Here is a 17,744-nt window from a genome sequence, read left to right as displayed (position 1 = left end):
GGGAGCCATTGGCTCTTGTTGCTGTGAATAACAACCAGTGAGGAGGGAGCAGGTACGGATCCAAGCTGCACTGTGTGTGTCAATGGACACACAGATCGTGGCTTGGGAAGGAGTCCTCATGAGAGCTTCCTTAGCAATGGGGCACTCAGTGGTGGGAGGATGATTAAGGGTTTGTGCTGTACCAAAAAAAATTTGCAGAACATGTTTTTTTACATGCTCACATTTATTATGAGGGGCTTTAGGGATAAACCACTGTTAACTATGTGGGGCTTGAAAAATCCTTCAATTGGATGTATTTTTTCCTCCACACCCCTTTCTAGGTAGTTGCAGAGATGCTAATAGTTAAGGTAACACTCCTAGTCCAGGTGCAAAAAGCATCAATATGTTCACTGCCTTTGCTGAGATCTGTGCAATGTGGCAGTGCTGGGGCTGACATACATATGCATTCCATAACCTGGTCCTGTCCTCTTTTGGCTGTATCGGTTTGGTGAAAGTTGATCTTTTTTCAAGGTGAGTGGCAGAAAAAAGCTGACACACCTGGGAGTAAAAAGCTTTGTTTCAATGACCTCAGTGTCCTGTGAAGTGTAATGAGGGTTTGGTTTAAACCTACTTGACACACTCACCTCTCTCACAGTAGGGATCTCCATCTTCCAAATGAAAAACGCTATTTCGAATAGGAGTATGGCAGGCCACACAAACAAAGCAAGAGACGTGCCAAGTTTGCTTCAGCGCATTGATCACTTCCTATTAAAGTTAAATGAAGAAATAAGTGTTAATCAATAAATGATTTGGATATAAATTGTGGACACTTACTGTATTTTGCACTTTATATATTACAGACAAAAGTCTCAGCTTTCATTGCTGAGTCTTGAGAACCAGTTACATGAGAATCTAATTAATAATTGAAGCATCCACAGCTCAGCTGACTCTTCATTTTTTAAAAGTGTTTATTTCTGGTAATGCAGATTAATTTTCTGGATCAATAAAGATGTGGTTGTCAAGGTGCTCGCATGCAGAGCTGTAACCCTTCAATGCTAATCATAAGCCATCAGTGCACAGTAATATTTTACTCTTAGACTGTAAGCCCTGTGGCATGCATAGCAGTACTATATTACATATTATTATGCTATAAATCCCCAATTTTAGCTTAGACTTTACCATTTCCTTTACATATACAGCTTGGATTATAGTACTATGTACACTTCGTGAAAGGTTTCTTTAAATGGTCAAACTACTAAAACTAAAATTTCCATTTGCCTTTTTGTATATGTTTATAAAGTTCAGGGCAAAAAACACTTTTAAAACTATTTATAATAGTTTAAGATGGCCATAGATGTGTAGAATCTTAAACAAATTTTTAGGAAATTAATGTTCTATGAAAGTTCTCTAATCATTAGTTGGTCAACTCCATGTTTGTTTTTGACCGCAGTGATGAGAAAATTTGAAGGAGCAGGATGGAAAATTATTCTTCAATGAACAGTGTATGTGGCTTCTCTCCAAAGTCAAATGTTAAAAGCAAATTAAATCTTTCGAATAACATAATCCTAAGAATTTTCATTAGAAATTTTATCTAACCATGGCCAGCTTTAGTCAGTTGACACATTTCATATGGAATTGTCATAAATACCACTTGCTGCCAGCAGTTGGAGAGTGCAAAGCAACAGAGCCACACCTGGGCACCATTGTTTTTTCACTACCACATTGTGACGAATCTCTGATGTGACCCTAATAACAAGATTTTAGCATAATGCACATGGTGCATGGAAAAACCTTGTATGGGATGACCGCAAACCAATAAAACACCAATTTCTTTATTGTACAATTAAAAAATCCAAAGACAACATCACAGCTCTGGCAGTTCTACCCACATACTGGATAGAACAAATCTCACAAGTAATCACAAATATACAGAGCTTTGCAATAACATAGATCACAGAGTATCTCCTCTCAAAATGTGTGAGCAGCAGGGACACTAAGCCCTGGTTCACACAGGGGCGGCACGACTTGCAGGTAGCCTCACCGAGGCGACCTGCACACGACTGCCACGGCGACTTGCAAAACGACTTCTGTATAGAAGTCTATGCAAGTCGCCCCCAAAGTAGTACAGGAACCTTTTTCTAAGTCGGAGCGACTTGCGTCGCTCCTATTAGAACGGTTCCATTGTACAGAACGGGAGGCGAGTTGTCAGGCGGCTAGGTCGCCTGACAAGTCGCCCCTGTGTGAACCGGAACTTATTAGCTCCACAATAGACGTTCCCTTTAAAATGTAACAAATCAGGGAACAATACATCCTTGGTATTTATATGGCCAGTAAATATTAAGTTCACATGGTTGTCAATGAGGTAGGTCAGAAACAAAATTACCAATTTCACTATTACATACAAAAATCAGGTCATCAATGTAATTAAAATAAATCTTAATGCAAGACCTGAATGGAATGCTACTGCCATAGATGCAAGATCACTCCCACCAACTCATAAAAAGGTTGAGGGGTTACGGAGAAAATGTAGCCCTCTATCTCAGGCCCCATTGAAAGAAAAAAAGTTTTGGGCGAGTATGTATTCCAACCCCTTGACAACAAACATGCTCTATATAGTAACAAGTATAATGCTCCAGATAGAAAGAAATTGCCTCAACTGCTAGAGAGTGTGGCATGGAGGAATATAGCGTGTTACATCGCAAGTGATCCAAATATAGAGTACTTCTCCTCCCATACCATTTTATTCATAAAATTCAATAATTGCTTTGTAACTCTTAACCGCTTGCCGATCGCTTTACGCACATATTCTGCGGCAGTAGGGCACGTACAGGCATAGTAACGTACCTGTACGTTGCCCTTTAAGAAGCGGTTTGCGGACGCGCACGCCCGCCACGAGCTCCGTGAGTGTGATCACGGGAGATACCCGCGATCGTCTCACGGGAGAGGACGAACGGGGAAATGCTGATGTAAACAAGCATTTCCCCGTTCTGTCTAATGACGCCGACACTGATCACAGCTCACTGTGATCCCTGCAGCGCCCCCTCCTGGTTAACCCCTTCACTGCCAATCACATTTACACAGTAATCAATGCATTTTTAATCGCACTGATCGCTGTATAAAATGTGAATGGTCCCAAAATAGCGCCAAAAGTGTCCGATCTGTCTGCCATAATGTTGCAGTCACGATAAAAATTGCAGATCGCCGCGCCATTACTAGTAAAAAAAAAAATGTATTAATAAAAATGCCATAAACTATCCCCTATTTTTTAGACGCTATAACTTTTGCGCAAACCAAACGTTTATTGCATTTTTTTTACCAAAAATATTTAGAAGAATATGTATCGGCCTAAACTGAGGAAAAAAAATGTTTTTTTATATATTTTTGGGGGATATTTATTATAGCAAAAAGTAAAAAATAATGCTTTTTTTTAAAAAATGACGCTATTTTGTTTATAGCGCAAAAAATAAAAACCGCCATCAAAAGAAAGCTCTATTTGTGGGAAAAAAAAGGACATAAATTTTGTTTGGGAGCCAGGTCGCACGACCACGCTATTGACAGTTAAAGTGACGCAGTGCCGAATTGCAAAAAGTGCTCTGGTCTTTGGCCAGCCAAATGGTCCAGGGCTTAAGTGGTTAAATAGCTTGATAATTGGCCCACCAGTGTTTGAAGCTTGACATCCAACCACTGATTCATCCTTTCATTATCCACTTAACCTCTTTGATACCAGGCCATAGTCAAATGACGCCAGCAGGAACATCTCCTCCCTCCGGGTGGACATCATATGATGTCCGCCCGTTCTCACGCACCCCGGGGGCACAAAGCACGGCGATTGGGGGTGAGGGGTGTGCCGCAGTGTAAAGAGCCAATAAAAATGGCTCTTTAATACATGACCAGCTATGTCCAATCACAGCCGCTCTCAAGAACTGTACTCGTGCACGCCACTCATGCGCACCCCAGGGGCGTGCAGAGCGGCGATCGGGGATTAGGCGTATCACTCTGACACAGCCCATCCCCGATCGGGGTAACGAGCCAAAGAAATCGGTTCTTTACCACGTGCCCGGCTGTGTCCAATCACAGCCGGTCACAGAATGTAAACAAACTGTGGTAACTAGCTGATCGTGTGTAAGGAGGAGATTGCAATAACAGCTAGTTACCGATCACACTGTACACCAAATCACACTGATTGCCCCCAGTAATAAAGAATACCTGTCACCAGCTCATGACAGTACCCGAGTACCTGTCACAACCCCTCAGAGTACCCGAATACCTGTCACCAACCCATCAGAGTACCGGGTACCTGTCACAACATCTCAGAGTACCTGTCCCCAGCCCAGAGTACCTGAGTACCTATCTGCAGGCCATCAGAGTACCTATATTCAGGCCATCAGAGTACCCAAGTACCTGTCTCCAGCCCAGAGTACCTATCTGCAGACCATCAGAGTACCCGAGTACCTATCTGCAACCCACTAGAGTACCCCAGTACCTGTCTCTAGCCCAGAATACCGGAGTACCTATCTCCAGCTCAGAGTACCCCGAGTACCTATTTGCAGCCCATGCCACTTAGAATATATTAATTAGAACGCTTGATGGTGCTCTCTGCATGTTGGGCCTCTCTATGTGGCCAGGCTGTGAGAAAGCTTCACACATGTGGTAATGCCATGCTCAAGAGGAGTAGCAGAATGTGTTTTGGGTGTAATTGGAAGTATGCATATGCCGTGTTGTGAGAAATAACTTATGACAATTTTGTGTAAAAAATTTCTTAATGTTCCCAAGAATTGTGGGAAAAAATTAAAACTTAAAAAAAACTCGCTATGCCTCTTACTAAATATCTTGGAATGTCTACATTTCTAAAAGGGTACTGTCCTGACATTCCAGAGCCTCAAGAAATTAGATGGGCCATCAGTACATCAAGTGTGATCAATTTTCAATGATTGGTACTATAGCTTGTAGACTATAATTGACACAGACTAAAAAATATCCACTAATTTGGGTTATTTTTACCAAAGACATGTAGCAGTATAATGTTTGGCCCAAATTTATTAACAAAAAATACTTATTTGCAAAATATTATAATCAAAACAAAAAAAAAAAAAGTTTTTTTTTTTTTTCCCCCAAAATTTTTGCGCTTTTTTTCCACTTATATCGCAAAAAAAACGAGCGGCGTGAAAAAAAATTTCTTTGGGTACAGTGCTGCATGGCTGAGTAATTGGCATTCAAAGTTTGAGAGCACTGAAAGCTAAAAATTGGTCTGCGCAGGAAGGGGGTATAAGTGCCCTATATTGAAGCGGTAAAGGACCAAGCAAAAACCAAGTAAAAATCTGTATTTTTGCTAAAAATGACTTAGAAACCCCAAACATTATATATTTTTTTAACGGAGACCCTAGAGAATTAAATGGCGATCGCTGCAATTTTTTATGTCACATGGTATTTTCACAGCGGTTTTTCAAACGCAATTTTTTGAGAAAATACACTTTAATGAATTTTAATGCAAAAAAACACAATATATAACCCCATTTATTGGTAATATATAAAAGATGATGTTATGCCGAGTAAATAGATACCTAACATGTCATGTTTTAAAATTGCGCTTGCTCGTGGAAAGGCAATCTAAGATACTAAAAAATCTCAATAGGCGACGCTTCAATTTTTTACAAGTTACCTGTGTAGAGTTACAGAGGTGGCCTAGCACTGGAATTATTGCTCTTGCGCCAACAATCGCGGCAATGCATCACTTTTTTTTAAAATCACTTTGATTCCTATTACAAAGAATGTAAACACCCCTTGTAATAAAAATAAGGATGAAAGGTTCTCTTTATGGAGAGATATGGGGTCTTTAAAGAGGAAGTAAAATGCGGCTTTTTCTGTTTTCACTTACTTGCAAGGTAAAGGCATAATGTGCTAGTATGCATCGCATACTAGCACATTACGTGAAACTTGCCTGTAAACGAAGCCCTCGATGTCACCCCTGGAAGCCGCATCCATCTTCGCCCTTCTACCTTCTGGGTCCACGTTCCTTCAGAGCGCATGCGCTAATGACATCATTGGCTGCAAACGTAGTAAATATCTCCTAAACGGTGCATGTTTAGGAGATATTTACAATACCTATAGGTAAGCCTTATTATAGGCATACCTATAGGTACAAGTAATCCATGGAAGTTTACTTCCTCTTTAAGACCCCAAATCTCTCCTCTACCCTTGAAAGTGATGTCATGACAATACTCCGGTCCTCCAAGATCATAGAGGCGATCAAAGACCAATCTGGTCTTTCCTCGCCTCTATGAGCAGCTGCACGAACCACCAGATGGTTTCTCGGGATTGCTGATAACAACTGTAAGCCTGAGAAACACTGGCCAGTGGCGCGGGGGTGGGGTTAGGGGTGACTCCTTCCATTGCTTCTGAAAGTGATACAGTGGCTAGCTAGCCACGTGGACCGCTTTCATGAGAAAGAATTACCAGCTGAAAAAAAATAAAATACCGGGGTTATGCCTGATTGCTTCAGCAATAACCCTGGTAAGCCACACACATTATATGTATATATATATATATATATATATATATATATATATATATATATATATATATATATATATATATATATATATACACACATATACACACACACACACACACACATATATATATATATATACACACACACACACACACACTATTATATATATATATATATATATATTACATACACAGTATCTCACAAAAGTGAGTATACCCCTCACATTTTTGTAAATATTTTATTCTATCTTTTTATGTGACAACACTGAAGAAATGACACTTTGCTACAATGAGTATAACAGTGTAAATTTGCTGTTCCCTCAAAATAACTCAACACACAACCATTAATGTCTAAACCACTGGCAACAAAAGTGAGTACACCCCTAAGTGAAAATGTCCAAATTGGTCCCAATAAGCCATTTTCCCTCCCCGGGGTCATGTAACCCGTTAGTGTTACAAGGTCTCAGGTGTAAATGGGGAGAAGGTGTGTTAAATTTGGTGTTATCGCTCTCACTCACTCATAGTGGTCACTGGAAGTTCAACATGGCACCTCATGGCAAAGAACACTCTGAGGATCTGAAAAAAGAATTGTTGCTCTACATACAGATGGCCTAGGCTATAAAAAGATTACCAAGACCCCGAAACTGAGCTGCAGCATGCAGTAGCCGAGACCATACAGCGGTTTAACAGGACAGGTTCCACTCAGAACAGGCGTCGCCATGGTCAACCAAAGAAGCTGAGTGAACGTGCCCAGTGTCATATCCAGAGGTTGGCTTTGAGAAATAGACGTATGAGTGCTGCCAGCATTGCTGCAGAGGTTGAAGGGGTGGGGGGTCAGCCTGTCAGTGCTCAGACCATACGCTGCACACTGCATCAAATTCGTCTGCATGGCAGTCATCCCAGAAGGAAGCCTCTTCTAAAGATGATGCACAAGAAAGCCCACAAACAGTTTGCTGAAGACAAGCAGACTAAGGACATGGATTACTGGAATGTGGTCTGAAGAGACCAAGATAAACTTATTTGGTTCAGATGGTGTCAAGCGTGTGTGGTGGCAACCAGGTGAGAAGTACAAAGACAAGTGTGTCTTGCCTACAGTCAAGCATGGTGGTTGGAGTGTCATGGTCTGGAGCTGCATGAGTGCTGTTGGCACTGGGGAGCTACAGTTCATTGAGGGAACCATGAATGCCAACATGTACTGCGATATACTGAAGCTGAGCATGATCCCCTCCCTTCGGAGACTGGGCCGCAGTGCAGTATTCCAACATGATACAACACCAAACACAGACCTTCCAAGATAACCACTGCCTTGCTAAAGAAGCTGAGGGTAAAGGTGATGGTCTGGCCAAGCATATCTCCAGACCTAAACCCTATTGAGCATCTGTGGGGCATCCTCAAATGGAAGGTGGATCAGTGCAGGGTCTCTAACATCCACCAGCTCCGTGAGTTCGTTATGGAGGAGTGGAAGAGGACTCCAGTGGCAACCTGTGAAGCTTTGGTGAACTTCATGCCCAAGAGGCATGCTGGAAAATAATGATGGTCACACAAAATATTGACACTTTGGGCCCAATTTGGACATTTTCACTTAGGGGTGTACTCACTTTTGTTGCCAGTGGTTAAGACATTAATGGCTGTGTGATGAGTTATTTTGAGGGGACAGCAAATTTACACTGTTATACAAGCTGTACACTCACTACTTTACATTGTAGCAAAGTGTAATTTCTTCAGTGGTGTCACATGAAAAGATAGAATAAAATATGTGAGGGGTGTACTTTCTTTTGTGATATACTGTGTATATATATATATATATATATATATATATATATATATATATATATATATATATATATATATATATATATATATATATATATATATATATATATTACACACAAATTGCAGCCAGAAAGTGGTTATCTTAACTGAATTCAGTGGTCATCGATTAACCAGGGTATAGACACGCATAATTGCCATCACTTAGCAACTCTAGATGTGATTCTTTGACTTGTGACAATGTGGTTCTGGGTTAAACCCTTACCAGAAAAGTTATCTGCATGTTGTTTGTATATGTTTCAAATGTTAGCACAGCACATGTAAACATATAAGATCAGATTGGGCAGCTGCCCTATCCTTGTGTAATTTGGGAAACAAAAACATACATTTTGCAACAATTAAACCAAAATAAACTCTGGTGCATCTTCTAGGTACTCTAAAGTCGGCCATAGATGGATTAAAATTTGGCTGGTTCAGCAGAAACCGGTCGAATTTCGATCCATTTATGGGCAGGCTGGTTGTACTGAAACTGATCTATTGATTAACTGCAGTACAACCAGACAGTTGGGTTTCAGTACTTACAGCTCCTGCTGTAGGTTTATATTGGCAAGCTGCTAAGGTCTCTGTTGTCATTGAAAATAAAAGGGAACAAATTATTGGTATTTCAGTGCTGTAAAGTGAGGTACAATTTGGCAAATTCATTTCTCCACAATGCCTTTAGCTACAGAGGGTGAATTAGGGCTTGAACTCACAATTTTCAGATTCTAATAAATGTATTTATTTAAAACGTAAAGTATTATGAGCAGTAAATACAATAAGAACATATTTTCCATATTAACAACTTTATTTTTTTCCCTCATTATTTTCCAAATTGTTTTACTTAAGCCTTATGTTCGGAAAAGATCAGCAGACACAATGGGGTTGATTTTTTAAAGGCAAATAGACTGTTCACTTTGCAAGGAAATGTTCTCTTAGCTTAGCAGAGATTCACCTGGTTCACGAAGCCAAGGCACAATTCCCTTGCAAAGTGAACAGCCTATTTGCCTTTAGCCTGGGTTCACACGTTGCAGACACTGCATGTGATTCACATAGGAATCGCACTGCATTCCTGTGTACATCACATGCGATTTCTGGGCAGTGCGATTCGAGCCATACATTTTGTATGGCTCAAATCGCATCCGCACCAAAATGGTGCAAGACCTTTATTGCACGTTTCCCGCATAACAGGATTGTGAACCAGGGCTCAGTGCATCAACCCCAATTTATTCAATTGCTTATATTTTGTTGCCCTGCATTCTATTTTCCTCTTAAAGAAACAATTTAAGAAGGAGGAAAATAAATGTGTCACCTTTAATATAGGGGATATTTCGCGGTTTTCATCATCCTAACCAGGAGCTTTAACGCAGAAAAATATTTGGAAATACTCCTTTTCTGTGCCTTTATGAATTTGCATGCATTATCTTTAAACATTGGGGGTACAGTTAGCCTCATAATTCATGTATGCTTCAAAAAACAGGTAAAACGCTCTCAACACTATTGATAAATGTCAGCCATCACGTATGAAATGAAAGTTGAGTGACCGTTCACTTGCTTTAAACAAAAAATATATCTTTATGCTTACTTGCTTTTTGAGAAAGCTGTTCGCAACAAAGACTGCGCTAATAAAATTCAGAGTTGCAGCTTTAAGCATATGGCTAACCAACTCACGATAACGTCTGGAATACCATAATATCAATGCAAGGGAAAAAAATAAATAAATAAATAAATCGCACTGAAAAGTATGATCAAAGCTCTTTAGAGCTTTCTTTCTCCTGTAGGTCACAGGACTTGCATGCCTGTGACCCATTTTCAGCTGACAGTGGGCTAAAGTCCACTGTCGACTGATGTCACAGGGCCGGTCCAGGTTTTGAATTGATCCTAACTTTAAACTTGGGATCAACCCAGATGGCTGGCCTGGCAGCTGGCTCAACCTCTCAGCAAGCCGCTAGGAGTGCTGGATGGGCAGGGAAGAGCAGAGAGCTGGTGACTAACAGTCACTGGCTCCCTGCGTACTGAAGACTTAAAACAGAGCGATCAGCAGTGTTTGGTTCTTAGTTCTTGGTCTTAGAGGTGGCGGGGGACACCTAGGTAAGTATGATTGCTTGTTTTTTTCCCCTAATCCCACACTTCGCTTTTAAGAGCATTTACAAAAATAATAACATTTTTAAAGTCTGAATTCATGCAGAACCATAAAAAAGATTTTGCAGTAGGTGAGGGTCTCTTGATCCTTCTACTGCATCACACCTGCAACTAAAAAAAAATATTAATATGTTATATGTTATTAGGTTTAGCCTTATATTGTAGTCATTATGCAATGCTCAAGATTGAATGAATTACCACTGTAGCTTGCCAACACTCATTTTACTCATAAGAGCGATTATGATGGCCATAAAACAATGCATGTTGAAAATATAAACTAGCAAACTTTTAATGTGTTATTTAGCTTCCCCAATTTGCAGTGATTTTGCTGCAAATCTTAAACCTGCATTAAAAAAAAAAAAAAAAAAATGAATCTCATTGGGTTGCTGGTCAAATAGTTAGGAAATGTGTTGAGACTGGTAGAAAGAAAGATGAAGTGTTACAAGTTTCCTGCACTCTTACAGATGACTATTCCAGCTGGGCTGGATATGCCGTTGAATAAACATTAGTAGCAGACAGTTGATTAACGTCACATCTGAACTGGCCAAAATCTTTGCAGATTTCATCTGACTTATCTATAAAACACACAATCTATGCAAACGAGTTATGGGCCTATTTATTGCACGATTTATACTTTCTTCATGATCATTTCCAGCTACACCAAAGACACATTGAATTGTCATATATCTATTGTATAGAAGCATGCACTAGGGAGCAGTGCTAATAGATTCACATTGTGTAATATATAATATACCTTATGCTATTGAACCAAATTACATGGCCATGTCTGAAAAGGTTCTGGAGCAAGCTCAGGAGACACAACTACATAATTAAATCCCTATTATTTAAGCGGTTGATTTGCAGATAAGGCACTTTGGCTTACACAGATCCTCTAAATCATTACACAAGCACCAGATACTTGTGGATCAAATGTCTCCATAGAGAAAGCAGATAGCCTTACGTGTCTGTGTTGTCTTCTGCAGTTGCTATAGTTTACAGTTGCTATGAAAACATGCCTGAATGCTAGATATACTGTTGATTTTTATAGTTCTAAAATATTACACCTAGAATTCAATTTGCAGTGAAATGTGAAAAACACCCACTATATGTTTATGTTTTCGCATTAACACAGCATACCTACAAATTAAACTAAATAAAAATATAGATATAATTACCTTTTGAGTTGTTTATTTGGAACAGATTTATATACAGGACTGCAAGCTTATCTGAACAATTTCAAAGTGCAAATAGAGGGACAAACTGAGGGAACATTAACATACAATATACTGTCCAAGACCTGGCAAAGCTGGGTACACACAGGCTGAATGTCAGGAGACATTTGCCGTTAAAAAAAAAAAAAAAAAGCCGACCTTCGGCCCGTGTTTAGGTGGGTCAGTCCAACAGAAGCCGCCTGTCAGACAAGCATGCTGGAAAAACCAGCAGCTGACAGACTCCCGATCGGCTACTGGCGAAGAGTGCTGATCGAAGTGTTCTGGTGGGGGGAGGGGCGTCCCCCTGTCAGAATGGAACACAATAGCTCAGCAGTGGAGATCACTGTACTTACTTCAGATAGCAGTTAGGAGTACAGTTCCTTCAACCCAGGAAAAAAACCTGTAGGAGTGCACCAGGCTTAACCCTTTGTTAGGAAAGACAGTGTGCACAACTAGTTTGAAATTGATAATGAAGCACAGTACAGTACAGAATTAATTAGGGTAAACAACTCCACATACCTTTCATCAACATTACATAGAAGGGGAAAGCTAGGTAGGTTTTTAAGCAAGTAGCATTTTTAAAGATTTATTTTAAATCACTTCCCGCCCAACGTCTCATGACGTTGACGATTTTGAGCAGTGATATCTGAATGATGCCTGCAGTTACAGGCATCATTCAGATATCTTCTTTTAGAGCTGGCGATTCCCTTCACCATAAGATCATAGCGGCTGTTCAGCTGCCTGATATTTCTTATAGGTGGCGGGAGGGGACATCCCCCCCCCCCCGAGCTTCTTCCGGCTCGCCCCTGCGATCGGCGAACCAGAGAAGGAACCAACTGGTGCCAGATGTTGACCATAGAGATTTCCAGCAGGCCAGATGGTCCCCGGAGTCTCTATGATCGTCCGGAGGCCGGGTACGATGTTACGGCGTCACGCCTGGCCTCTGCATTTGAAAAAAAATGCCACCACCTCGGCTGGGAAGCCAGGATTTTTATTTTTTTATTTCAGGCTTCCCAGCCTAGAGGTGAGATGTGGGGACTTATTGACCCCATATCTCACTGTAAAGAGGACCTGTCATGCACTATTCCTATTACCAGGGATGTTTAGATTCCTGGTAATAGGGAAAAAAAGTGATAAAAAAAAAAATGTAAAAAGAAAGCAAACTAGAAAAATAAAAGTAAAATTAACAAAAAAAATTTAAAGCACCCCTGTCCCCGCCGTGCTCGCTCGCAGAGGTGAACGCATACGCAAGTCGTGCCCACATATGTAACCACTACAATACAGGGCACTTATACACCTTCCTGCCCAGACCAATTTTCAGCTTTCAGTTTGAATGACAATTGCGCGGTCATCCATCACTGTACCCAAACTAAATTTTTATCAGTTTGTTCCCACAAATAGAGCTTTCTTTTGGTGGTATTTGATCACCTCTGCGATTTTTATTTTTTGCTAAACAAATAAAAAAGACAGAAAATTTTGAAAAAAATAAAAGTTTTGCTTTTGTTTCTGTTATAAAATTTTGTAAATAAGTAAGTTTTCTCTTTCACTGATGGGCACTGACAGGCACTGATAAGGTGGCACTGATGAGGTGGCACCAATGAGCGGACACTGACGATGGGCACTGGTAGGCAGCACTGATGGGTGGCACTGATAGGTGACACTGATGGGCACTGAAAGGCTGCAAAGATGGGTACTGATGGGCACTGGTAGGCGGCACTGATGGATGGCACTGATATGCAGCACTGATGGGCACTCATGGGTGGCAATGATAGGAGGCACTGCTGGGCACTGATAGGCGGCACTGATGGGCATTGATATGTGGCACTGATACGTGGCACTGATATGAGGCACTGATAGGCATCCCTGATGGCACTGGCAGGCAGCTGCCTGGGCATTGATTGGCAGCTGCCTGGGCACAGATTAGTATTTCCCTGGGGGTCTGGGGGGGGGGGGGCATACCTGGTGGTCCAGTGTGGATGGCCATCCTGGTGGTCCTGGGTGGCATGATGGCGGTCCTGGGCGGGATCCGAGGGGGAGCTGTGCTGATAAACAATCAGCACAGACCCCCCCTGTCAGGAGAGCAGCCGATCAGCTCTCCTCTACTTGAGTCTGTCAGACGCTAGTGAGGAAAAGCCGATCACCAGCTCTTCCTATTTACATCGTGACCAGCCGTGATTGGACACGGCTGAGCACGTGGTAAAGAGTCTCAGTCAGAGATTCTTTACGTAGATCAGAGTTGCGGTGTGTCAGACTGAAACACCGCAACAACGATCGCCGCGATGCCCGCCCCCGGGGGCGCACAGCGGCTTAATATCCTGAGGACGTCATATGACGCCCAGTCAGGATATTGAAACCACTTTGCCCTGTCATTCTGCTATATGGCGGGCGGCAAGTGGGTAAAGTACACTTCAAGAACCGTAGGGACATAAAAAAAATATAAAAAAACTTGTTAATGTAATGTTTTCATTAAAATATCAGTGTTATAATTTTACACTCCTGCAATCCTTCATACAAAAGAACTGTAACAGGAAGGGGAATCGAGTCAGGCCCTACTTTATTACCCAGTAGTGTCAATTTAGCAAGGAAAACATGCTCATAGGAGGAGAGAGCAGTTGGATGACCTCATTAGGGAGTCCTATAGTGACATAGGGATCCAAAGAAGAAACATAGAACTTAAAGATCTACTGCAGATCTTCTTTTTTGTTATTTACATATAAAAATACATTTGTATTGCATGTGTGGTCATCATACAAATTTATCTATTTTCACAGAATTAACAAACTTGTCTCAGATGGGGATAATTTACTATGGGAAAATGGGCTGCAATGGAATTTTCCTTAGCTCAGCGACTGCAACTGTTGAAAATTTACTTTGCAAAGAATACCCAATCACATGCAAGGGGTAAAAAAAAAAAATAATATTTATTTGTACACAATTGCATGATAAAGTGGCAGAACCTTGCCTCATTATCATGCAACTAATCTAAGGGAAAATCCCATTGCAAAGTGAACAGCTGATTTGCCTTTTGTAAATCAACTCTTATGCATTCAGATTATGTACAATAAAATCTCTTTGCATTGCAAACAGCCAAGATGGGATCAACAGTTTGCTCTTTATTTTTATGGTCACCATAAGGTTTGCTACTGTATAGACAGGCTACGTATATAACTAAAAAAAAAAAAAAAAAAGTTGTGATGGACTTGTTTGTCCTCAAATGCTGTTCTACTTGGCATGCCCAACAGTAGAAACACACAGCCCGTTTTTCCCTTTTGAACATGAATAACCAGTGTGTACCCACACACATATTTTTTAATGGGCTTGAAAATTTCTGTGTGTGATCGTTAGAAGTGCAGCTATTGACTTCTTACACCCCCCTGCCCACCTCCCTTTGAGCAAGTGATAATCAAGGTGGGAGCAAAGATCCATCCATGAACACCAGATGTCTGGTTGTAGTTAGAAATGTGTTCCAATGAAAATGATAGGTAGTGATACATCTGTTGCAATGTACTTATGCACAAGTGCATTCTGTTTTGGAAATCCACATGCTGAAGGTCCTTTAAGGTTGCAGTAATTCTTTGAATACTGCTACAGCCAATTTAGCCACAAACAACTTTTAATGTTCAACTGTGCTTTAAACTATAAAGGGTACGCAGAAAACTATCCTACAGCAGTCACAGGAGCTGCAATGGAAGCCGTGAAAGGGATGTAAAAACTGGGAGCAGCTTGCAAGTTATCTACCGGTGTGTATAGATCACTTAAAGTGGTTGTAAAGGCTCAAGGTTCTTTACCTTCATGCATTCTTTGCATGAAGGTAAAAAAACCTTCTCTATGCGGCAGCCCCCCAATACTTACCTGATCCCCATCTCAATCCAGCCATGCGCACAAAAGCAATGCGTCTCTTCCTCCTCATTGGCTCCCGCTACTGTCAATCACAGCCAGAGAATCAATGAGGAGAGAGTGGGGGCAGGGCCAAGTCACGCTCTGTCTGTGAATGGACACAGAGCGACTCAGGAGCGAACCTGCTCGAGTGCCCCCCATTGCAAACTGCTTTCTATGGGGCACTCTGCAGGAAGGAGCGGCCAGGAGTGCTGTCGGGGGACCCGAGAAGAGGAGGATCGGGGCTGTTCTGTGCTAAATCACTGCCAAGAGCAGGTATGCATGACGTTTGTTATTTTGATGAGAAAAAAAAAACAAAGCTTAGGTATCACTTTAAATAGATGGAGCATCTCTGTTATAAACAAAGTGAAAGTCATATTAAAGAAATTAGGGCCAGCTTTTTATCACTTTGATGACATGTTGATACTCATTTCACCACACAAATGTTTAAATTAAAATGACTTACGCCAAGAATCTTCCTTTGGCAACGGGCACAATCTGGTGCAAAGAACTTCTCATAACAAGATTCACAATAGAGAGCACCTTTCTCTTGGACGAAGCCCATCTCCGCCATATTTTTCTTACAGTGAGCACAGTTGAATTCTTCTGGATGCCACGATTTCCCCAGAGCCAACAAAAATGGTCCCCTGGTGGAAAGAAAATAGGTAGCAGATGAAATTGCTGCACATTGAGCCTGCAGGGATATGGAGAAAACTCAAGCAGAAGGTAATGAGGAGTAAAAATTGGCGGCAAGTCGTAAAAACACACTTAGAAAGGGATTTTCTAATATTTCAGAGGCACTGCATCTGTAAAATCATTCTTACAAACAATATTGTCTAAAAGGAACATAATCTTCCATCATCTTGTAAATAATTACAGAAATAGTTGCACTGTGTGTTAAACAGCTGCACTATCAATTTATTTTTTCTTTTTAGTCATTTATTGTATTAATTTGGAACATGATTTTAAAGACCTAGTATCAGATATATTCATGTTAAAGAGGAAGTAAACCCTGATGGGTTTTACTTCCTCTTTATTTCCCTGCAAAATAAAAGCATAATGGGCTAGTATGCATTATGTTGCCGGAGTCGCGTGACGTCACTCCCGCTAATGCGCGTGTGAGCCACTGGTCACGGCACAATCGATGTCATTTCTTTAGTGCGCATGCACCAATGACGTTGGCGCAAGCGTATATGGTAAATATCTCCTAAACTGTGCAGGTTTAGGAGATATTTACAGTACCTACAGGTAAGCCTTATTATAGGCTTACCTGTAGGTAAAAGTGGCCTGTAAGGGTTTACAACCACTTTAAAGATGACCTTATTATAACTTTACAGGTCTGCATGAATACATTCTGACAGAATATACAGCAACAGCAAACATTTTCAGAAAAGCGCTAACTTTTATCACTAAAAGGCATTACTTAAGTTCTTCTTAACGACTTTGTCTAGGCCGAGATTATGTCATCACTCTGCAGCTGGCAAGGGGAGGCATTTCCTCAATCTCCACACTAAAATTTTTGAAAGTCACATAGTTGAGAGGTTGCAGCAGGGGCTGATCTGTGTCAAGATTTTTTTTTTTTTAACAAGATCTGCATAGCACTCAGATATACATGATTGTGTCATCTCTGAACCAGCATCTACCAGGAAGTAGATGCTGACCCTGGATAGTGCCTGTACAAAGATGGCCACATCAATCTGGAATGAAAGTTGTGTGGAAATTATCAGGGGAGTACTGTGATCTCTAAATGAGGTAATGAAAAAACTTGGAAGTGTTACAAATTACATAGTATGCACGCAAGTAACCGTGACAAATACATCTTTGTCGACTTTGATATTTAAAACTGCTTTAAATACACACATGCTAAGTATTGTGCAAGTTTAAAGCTAAAGTTTAACTGAAATTATTTTTTTCTTACAGCTGTAAATGCATGCTAAAAATCCGACATGCTGGTTGCACCCAAGTCGATCGATGGATTGGCTTGGGTATAATCAGCCTGCTCATAGATGGATCGAATCTCAGCTGGTCCGTTAAGAAGTGTGTCTTTAACGGGACTGTGGTGGTTTCATGTCTGGCAGATCAGCCCCTTTTGCAGACCACTGTGAGTTGCTCCAAAGTTACAATGTTGCAGTCTGATTACTGAGGAAGGGGAGACTGAGGAAATGCTGCTTCATGGCATGCAGCAGAGAGATTATATTATCTCCGCCTAGGCAAAATCGA

The 17,744-nt window shown here is 40.9% G+C and overlaps 1 protein-coding gene across 2 annotated transcripts in view; it reads right to left on the bottom strand.

Moving 5' to 3' along the window:
• Window positions 1-17,744, bottom strand: part of PDLIM5 (PDZ and LIM domain 5) — a 258,152-nt gene that overhangs the window by 6,242 nt on the left and 234,166 nt on the right. For both annotated transcript variants that reach the window (XM_073601093.1, XM_073601087.1), the window contains 2 exons: window positions 15,991-16,171; window positions 624-744 (listed from right to left, as the gene is read on the bottom strand). In XM_073601093.1, coding sequence (XP_073457194.1) covers window positions 624-744; window positions 15,991-16,171 — 302 coding nt within the window. The remainder of the gene's footprint in view (window positions 1-623; window positions 745-15,990; window positions 16,172-17,744) is intronic.

This window comes from Aquarana catesbeiana, linkage group LG01, assembly GCF_042186555.1.
Source record: "Aquarana catesbeiana isolate 2022-GZ linkage group LG01, ASM4218655v1, whole genome shotgun sequence".
Classification (NCBI taxonomy): Eukaryota; Metazoa; Chordata; class Amphibia; order Anura; family Ranidae; genus Aquarana; species Aquarana catesbeiana.
The sequence above is the reverse complement of the archived record's forward strand: the minus strand, read 5'-3'. Positions and strand labels throughout refer to the sequence as shown.